The sequence below is a fragment of the Leuciscus leuciscus genome (assembly GCF_965113295.1).
Source record: "Leuciscus leuciscus genome assembly, chromosome: 8".
Taxonomy (NCBI): Eukaryota; Metazoa; Chordata; class Actinopteri; order Cypriniformes; family Leuciscidae; genus Leuciscus; species Leuciscus leuciscus.
Window position 1 is genome coordinate 9,206,382 of NC_138732.1, and position 8,778 is coordinate 9,215,159.

An 8,778-nucleotide genomic window follows, 5' to 3' on the forward strand; every position below is an offset into this window, starting at 1 on the left:
TTTTTGGGTATGCTTTGGTGAGCACAAGATAGGCTACTTCTTTCAAAAATATTTAACTATCCAGTTACAGTGTACATGGCTCATGTCACTTCTTCAATCAATGATTTGTTTCTGCCAGGCCAGAATCATGAACCCAAGTATGAGCAACAACACTAATAACAAAATGGAGGACTATTCCTTTTTTCAGAAATAATTTTTATTTTTAACATCATCTTAAAATTGTATTACTTGGAGTCTCTTTCCAAATGCATTTGTTCATAAACATGTCCTGACTTCATACTCATATTCCTGGCAGAAAGGCAGCTGTTTTTTGTTGTTGTTGCCATATTCCTCTGGTTACAGTGTCATGTTGGATGAATCTACCGGTTTGCACACATCCACATGTTTGGTTCCACATTTTCAGAAGCTGATGCACTAATAATCTGCAATGTCCGGGTTCAATCTATTTGATGTATTTGGCTACAAAGGCAGCTGCAATGTCTTTGTATGGAGTTTCTGAGTCTGAACGTGTTGGAGGGATCCGACAGACGCCCCGGAAACGAGGGGATCTCATGAGCAGGTTATGTGCCAGTCCAACACAACTGGAGCTGAGCCAGTACAGAGACATAGACTATGAATCAGGAAAACAGAAAGAACAAAACAAATCATCAGGACCCCTTAAAGTGATAGTTCACAAAAATGTAAAAAAAATAAAATAATCTGTCATTAATTACTCACCCTCTTGTTGTTCCAAACCCATAAGACTTTCGTTCATCTTTGGAACACAAATGAAGATCTTTTTTATGAAATCTGAGAGCTTTCTGTCCCTCCATAGACCGCTACGCATCTGACACTTTGATGCTTCAAAAAGTTCATAAAGAGATTGTTTAACTAATCCATATGAATTGAGCGTTTAGTCAAAATTTTCTGAAGAGACTCGGTCGCTTTATATGATGAACAAATTTAATTTAGGCTTTTATTCACATATAAATATTGATCAGCAAACATACACATAAGCTCAACTGAACCTGCTTGATGCACAAGAACAAACCTCATTGGTTCTTGCTGAAGCTCAAACGTGCTGCGTAACACAAGAATGAACCTCATTGGTTCTTGCTGAAGCTCAAACGTGCTGCGTAACACAAGAATGAACCTCATTGGTTCTTGCTGAAACTCAAACATGCTGCGTAACACAAGAATGAACCTCACTGGTTCTCGCGCATCAAGCAAACATGCTTGAGCTTCGGTTTACCACAACTGATGTGTGAGTTGATGAATGTTTAGATGTGAATAAAAGCCTAAATTCAATCTGTTCATCATATAAAGCGACGAAGTCTCTTCAGAAAATTTGGACTAAAGCACTTAATTCATTTGGATTAGTTTTACGATCTCTTTATGAACTTTTTGAGGTGTCAAAGTGGTAGTTGCGTAGCTGTCAATGGAGGGACAGAAAGCTCTCAGATTCCATCAAAACGATCTTTATTTGTGTTCCGAAGATGAACGAAAGTCTTGCGGGTTTGGAACGACATGAAGTTGAGTAAGTGATGACAATTTAAATTTTTTGGGTGAACTATCCCTTTAAAACATTTGAATTTGATTAGAATTCATTGTGCTGTTTTTATTTTTTTTATGAAGCATTCTCATGACCAACATCTCATCTCATCTACGTCAGAAAGGACTGGAGACACAACACAAATACGTCTACAGAGAGATAAGCAGGAGACATCGATTTTTGTACATGTGCTGGAGATATCAAAGCAAAGTTGTACAACATATGCCTTTTGTAACCAGGTGGGCTTCAAAAACACAACCCTTCATATCCCCCTTCTTTCACAAGATCAAAAATGTCAGAACAGAGCATATCTGTCTATGTACAGACATCATGTACCACTGTTTTCTTCTCTTTTGGAAAAACATCATCATCTGAAAACGTGAGTGATATTTATTCATGTCATACATGTTGAAGCATGTAAAGGTACAGTTAACAGACAGAGCAGATAATAGCTGTATGTGCCGGGATACTTACTGACGGGACTGTGGCGGCTATAGGAATCATCACCAGAGATATTCCTCTGATGAAGTGTGTCACATACTTCTGGAACTTTGAAGGCTCTAGTTGTCTCAGGGCAAAAATCTGGAAAACCAAATCAAGAAATAAAAGATAAGAAACAAGCAAAACATTAACTGTAAAATAATAGGTGAACCTCATAAAACCTGCCAAGTATGAGTCATATTTCACCCCAATTTTTATTTATTTATATAAATAAATTAAAATGAGAAAAATATATTCGAATTAGACTTTGATAACACTTTACAATAAGGTTTCATTTGTTAACATTGGTTAACTATAGTAGTTAAAGGGTTAGATCACCCAAAAATAAAGATTCTGTTATTAATTACTCACCCTCATGTCGTTCCAAACCCGTAAGACTATCTTTTTTGATGGAATCTGAGAGCTTTCTGTCCCTCCATTGACAGCTACGCAACTACCACTTTGACGCTTCAAAAAGTTAACAAAAGGGATCGTAAAATAATAATTCATATGAATCGAGCCGCGGTTTAGTCTAGATTTTGAGTTCCTTCAAGAACCAATGAGGTTTGTTCTCACGCGTCAAATCACATACAGTTGAGCTTCTGTTTATGTTTGCTGATCAATGTTAATATGCGAATAAAGCCTAAATTCATTCTATTCATCATTTAAAGCGATTGAGTCTCTTCAGAAAATTTGGACTAAGCTGCTCAAATCATATTTCTGTCTCTACATAGACCGCTACACAACTGACACTGATGCTTCAAAAAGTTCATAAAGAGATCATAAAAAAAAATCAAACTCTCAGATTTAATCAAAAAGATCTTCATTTGTGTTCCGAAGATGAACGAAAGTCTTCATGAGGGTGAGTAAATGATGGCAGAATTTTGTGTGAACTAACCCTTTAATATGAACTAACAATAAACAATACTTCTAAAGCATTTATTGATCTCGGTTAATGGTCATTTCCACATTTACTAATCCATTTTTAAAATCCAAATTTGTATTTGTTAAAATTTGTTAAATGTACTGTGAACAAACATGAACAAACAATACGATTTTTACTAACGTTAACAAAGGTTAATAAATGCAGTAAAATATATTGCTCATTGTTAGTTAATGTTAGCTAACAAATGAGACATTATTGTAAAGTGTACAATAATTTTACATTATATTAACAATTATAATATATTATGGAAAATTGTATTATATGATTATCTAACAATTAAGAAAAATAAACAAATACAAACAATTAAATACTATATACTGTATGTGTATAGAATTTTCATTAGTGGTATCAGACATTTGAACCCCACTGTACGTATATTTATATACATATATAAGTGCTGTGATGCACTTGTATATGATGATCATCAGCAAATATGTGATATATAAATATATAACCTCTGTGATGAGCAAGTTGATGAGGCCAAGAGAAACGGGAATGATCCAGGTAGAGTCTGGGAGAGTGAGGTCTGGGAACCACAGAGCGCCCCCTGTTGCTAAACCGGCTTCTGATGCTGATGAGTGTGAGCAGAAATATGTATGTTTCATTAAAAGCCTCTCTTCAGGTGATTATGGGGAAGTTGGTTGCATTGCTAAATATAAGAGCATATCTGGAAAATGTAATAGACTAATGGATGAGACTCACCCAGGGGAACGTGTCCCATTCCCAGGCTGAGATTACGCAGGGCCAGAGACAGACACACCCACATGGGCAGCTGGACCCAGATCAGCAAACTGGCCTTGAATGGGTGGCAGTTATCTCGAACATAAAGCTCAGACACGATTCGCTTTAGATTCTTCTTAAAATGAAACCTGTAGATGCAATTGTTGTAATTAAGCAAAAGGTTGATTAAATCCTTCAAAGTTATAGTGTAGCCGAGAAATGAAATATAATACTGTTTTTATCAGGCCATGTTGGTGTGAGGGAAGTGAATCATGTTTTGCAGTAAAAATATATATAAACAGTTTTCAAAAATGCATTAGATATTACAACTTGTTTTCATATTGAATATACCTTTCATTATATTATTTTTAAGTTTAGAAATATTTAAAACTTGAAAATAAATATATTTCATATTTACAAAAAAATGTAAATATTGTTTATTTTTTTCCCCACCATTGACAATGTTTGTGTTCATTATATTAAAATCTCACGAAAGCAAAATCCCAACAAAGTGAAAAACAAAAAAACATGCATTTAATAAGATATATTCTCTGAAAACGAATCTTAGTATCTTATGCAATTTTGCTTCAAGTAAATGAAAACAAAAAGTTTTTGCAGTGAAATGAGACTCCTTATTTTCTGAGACCTTTAATATGGGCTTTTCATAAGACAAAGACTTTAACCCAAGACAGAGGCTGTGGCCCAAATCGCATACTTCCCTACTATATAGTAGGTGAAAAACAGTAGGTGACGAAAGAAGTATGTCCGAATTCACAGTACTCATAAAAGAATAGGTAAAATATCCCCGGATGACCAACTACTTCTGGCGAGATACTGAAGTGTGCATACGATGGACACTTTAGTCCAAAATGCCGCCGCTAGAGTTCTTACGAGATCAAGAAAATATGATCATATAACACCGATTTTATCATCACTGCATTGGTTACCTATAAAGTTCCGTATTAATTACAAGGTATTGCTACTGACTTATAAAGCCCTAAACGGCTTAGCTCCAGTCTATTTTAACTTTTGGTCATACCTAGGATATCCAGAACCACCAAAGGAGGGAGAGCATTTTCACATTTGGCTCCAAAACTCTGGAATAGTCTTCCTGATACTGTTCGTTGCTCAGACTCGCTCTCCCAGTTTAAAACTAGATTAAAGTCGCATCTCTTCAGCCAGGCATTCATATAATCTTACAGTTCAAACTACAATCCGGCCTCTAGCTCATAAATGCCAGAGGAGAACTGGCCCCCGACTGAGCCTGGGTTCTCCCAAGGTTTTTTTTCTCCATTAGGTCACCTGATGGAGTTTTAGGACACCATTAGGTCACTTGATGGAGTTTTTCGGTTCCTTGCCACTGTTGCCTTTGGCTTGCTCAGTTGGGGATATTTAATTTAATTTTATCAATCAATAAATTCCTCTTGAAACAAACTTTGTTGTATTATTTTAATTTAATACTGTGAAGCTGCTTTGATACAATCTGTATTGTGAAAAGCGCTATACAAATATACTTGACTTGACACTTTACTCTCCCATGAGGCCACGGGAGAGGATTTGTGAATAGCAGTGAAGCGACGCAACTGACGTTGGTAGGTCATATGACTATGACAACATTGCGAATGTAGTACGTCCCAGAATACATTCATACTATATATAACATACTTTTTTAGCGCTCACAAAGTATTATTTAAGAGAGTATGCGATTTTGGAGGCAGCCTAAGTAGACGGCATGAAAAAAATTATCTCCTACCTGCATGTTTTCTCTGACCAGCCCTTCTCTTTGGCTTTCACGGAGATCTCAAAGCGTAACTGGCGGGCTAACACAGCTATCTCCTTCTGCAGAGCTTCAACCTAGCTGAGGCAAAAGGGCACATGGGTTACTTTTTTCCCAGCCTGAACTCCTTTTTAAGTATTTCCAACAAAGTTACAAAGTCCCTGGCCTATGAAATCTGTAATTCACTGGACACTGCCACTGGTACATAAAACCGAAATACAGCCTGGATGGACCAGTGTTTTGACTCAGTTTAATGAATTGCAACATTTTTCAGATAGAGACACCCACACATATTTTCAATGGCTACAGATCAAACTCGATTTAAAAAGGACAATTGATTTGGCCTCATCTCTGCTTGTTTAGATATCGAGACATCAGTTTATAGAGATGGTCTGACATGCTACAGCTAATGTTCTCACACAGTGGGACATCAGTAGGGAAGGAAGAAAGAGGGGAGGAACATTCTTTTGCTTCAATTCTCCTTCTTGGCAAGAGAAACATCCCACAGCTGGGAGAGTGGGAGAGAGAGAGATTCTTAATAAGGCACATAATCTCCAGTGTTTTCTCTGCGATATCTGCTGACCTCCAAGATGTGCCTCCCATACTGTACTAAGTGCAGATAAACAAAGAAATTCACATGAGAAGGGGCTGTTTACTCGATGATTCACTTTAAACCTAGTCATGTATATTGAAAGGAACATATTGTGGAAAATAGCTTTTAGTGAGCTTTTGAAATCCGCGTTTGATGTACCAGCCACTCACATGGCAAAGCTCCATCCCTAGCCCACTCAGACCATTTATGAAAATTAAAAAATGTTCAGAAATCACCAGAACATGGAACAGACATCCATAGCTTGACGCTTTAGTGACAAGACAGCCAAGTATTGTAACCCATACACGGATTTTGTCCTCTGCATTTAACCCATCCAAGTTAGTGCACACACATTTAGAGTAGTGAACGAATGAACGAACGAACGAACGAACGAACGAACGAACGAACGAACGAACGCACGCACGCATGCACGCACACACAGCAGTGGGCAGCCATTAGCTGTGGTGCCCAGGGAGTGATTGGGGGTTACGTGCCTTGATGTCAAGGGCACCTCAGTCATTTCCTGCCAGTATTGAGTCGAACCCGCAACCTTCGGGTTACCAGTCGGACTCTCTAACCATTAGGCCATGACTGTCCATTTTGTTGTTTATCGCATCTGGTTAGGACATGGTGTGAGGGGTCAGAAAAAAGGTGGAAAATGGGCATGTAAATAATTTTTTTTGCTATTGTTTAGGAGAAAGCAGACTTTAAAAAGGGATATAATGAAATTGTACAAATAATATATCCTTTTTAAGAAAAGACTAAATGGGCCTGTGAATTAGCAGAAATAGGTGAAAAGTATTTGATGACAATACATTCGTCACAGCATACACTACCGTTCAGAAGTTTGGGGTCAGTGAGATTTTTATTTGAAAGAAATTAATACTTTTATTCAGCAAAGAAGCATTAAATTGATCAAAAGTGACAGTAAAAACAATTATAATGTTATAAAATATTTCTATTTCAAATAAATGCTGTTCTTTAGAATTTTTTATTCAAAGAATATTTTTTTTTATCATGGTTTCCACAAAAACACTAAGCAGTTTTCAACAACTCTTTTCAACATTGATAATAATATATGTTCCTTGAGTATCAAATCAGCATATTAGAAAGATTTCTGAAGGATCGTGTGACACTGAAGACTGGAGTAATGATGCTGAAAATTCAGCTTTGCATTACGAAAATAAACATTTTAAAATATATTCAAAGTAGAAAACCGCTCCTTTAAATTGTATTAATTTAATAATTGTAATATAATACTTTTTATTGTATTTTTGATCTAATAAATGCAAGTGGCTTCTTTTAACAACATAAAAAAATCTTAGCGACCCCAAACATTTGAATGGTTGTGTATAGCAAAAAAACACCAAGAAGATTTGATGCAACCACAGATCGCAGACATGGACAATGACTACAACAGCCTCTTGCTGAAATGATCTAGCAGCACCTTTGCGATGATGATCGACTGATAGATTCCCAGGGGGAGAGTGATAGCGGTGCGCAGTGTCAGTGTAGTGCACACGATGCTGGCCCACCACGGCAGTCCCGTCATCTGCTGAGTGGACACGAGGAGCTGCTCCGCGAGGCATACGGGAGTGGAGTCTGCAATGCTCTCATACCAGCTCGACCGGTCTGTGGTTATAGTTCTTCTGGGCTGAAGCCTGAGGGCTGGTGTGATGGAGGGATGGCCAGACCTGCAGCAGAGAGGCTGGATGGTTTGAGTTCTGCTGTCCAGGCAGGAGGAACCATGAGAGATGCTTCTGATGTGAGGCCTCAGTGTTGCTAGGTTGCTTTGGCGACATATCCGTAGCGTCACAAAGGTCACCGACCTGGTAAGCTTTGGCCACATCTTTATGGATAAACCTTTGGAAAAAAAATAACAAGGAGGAATCTCAGAAATGTCTGCACACAAAAGCAAAACCGTTTTGTTTCTAGTTAGGCAGACATTATGAAGTTATGAACATATCCAACTATTCTAGCATCACACCATCACCACGTATCCTTTGTTTGTACTTTTCTGTAGAAAATATCTAACTTTTGTTTGTGCAAATGTCTAGTAATTGTTTAAAGCTACAGCATTGCATAATGATAACATGCAATAATTCATTGTTCATTGTCTGTTTTTGATTATAGATTAGTTGGTGTCCTTTTTTTATTTATTGATATATAGCATAACCTGTTATGTTTCATATACTTTAGCTTTCTCTTGATCTTCACACACAAACTATATGCCGGCCATATATTAGATAATTCACGTTTTTATGTTCTGCATATTCTGCATTCAAATAATATTTTAATTAAACAGACCAATCATATTATAATAAAACGCAACCCATGAAAAACAAAACAAAACAAAAAAACAATTAAAAACGAGATGTGTGTGTGTAATATGATTAATAATAAAATCACCAGACAAAGATAACACCTTTAACCTGGTAAGACTGTTACAGTAAAGAAACCGGCTGCCCTTCAACTGGAAGAAACGTAACAAAATCTTCACCTTCGTTTGCAGTTCCAAACTTTAGATAAGCATGTTGTTTATCACATCCTTCGCGCGCTGAATGTTTACTGAAAGATAGTTGACACAGTCATCCTTTTTCTTCGGAATGTCAAAATGAGCAAGGCATGACAAGTCGCTTGAATATGACGTCACGTTTTTCGCAAACCATTTACATCACTCACTTTTTATTTATAACAAATAGTTAAGAATGTATCACAAGAATTACAAAATA

At 36.9% G+C, this 8,778-nt stretch overlaps 1 protein-coding gene across 5 annotated transcripts; it reads right to left on the reverse strand.

The window, feature by feature from the left end:
• Window positions 1-174: 174 nt before the first annotated feature.
• On the reverse strand, window positions 175-8,694 carry cox18 (cytochrome c oxidase assembly factor COX18). 5 transcript variants are annotated; one of them, XM_082177606.1, is made up of 7 exons: window positions 8,547-8,694; window positions 7,494-7,909; window positions 5,431-5,531; window positions 3,660-3,826; window positions 3,413-3,519; window positions 2,006-2,113; window positions 175-610 (listed from the first exon to the last, which is right to left on the reverse strand). In XM_082177606.1, exons 2-7 carry the CDS (start codon window positions 7,893-7,895, stop codon window positions 443-445), a joined length of 1,053 nt encoding a protein of 350 aa, XP_082033732.1. In that variant the 5' UTR covers window positions 7,896-7,909; window positions 8,547-8,694; the 3' UTR covers window positions 175-442. The 5 variants fall into 5 exon arrangements, with proteins under 5 accessions (XP_082033732.1, XP_082033731.1, XP_082033728.1 ...); XM_082177605.1 differs by having other exon boundaries at window positions 3,413-3,522; XM_082177602.1 differs by having other exon boundaries at window positions 3,413-3,528; window positions 8,547-8,693.
• Between the last annotated feature and the right edge of the window lie 84 nt (window positions 8,695-8,778).

Bases quoted from the DNA above. Each gene is read 5' to 3' on its own strand.
- cox18 (XM_082177602.1), bottom strand. From the start codon at position 7,895: ATGTGGCCAAAGCTTACCAGGTCGGTGACCTTTGTGACGCTACGGATA. The intron at 3,827-5,430 runs GTAGGAGATAAT...TTGCATCTACAG, and splicing joins TGGTCAGAGAAAACATGCAG to GTTTCATTTTAAGAAGAATC. The intron at 611-2,005 runs GTAAGTATCCCG...CCTGATTCATAG, and splicing joins TAGCCGCCACAGTCCCGTCA to TCTATGTCTCTGTACTGGCT.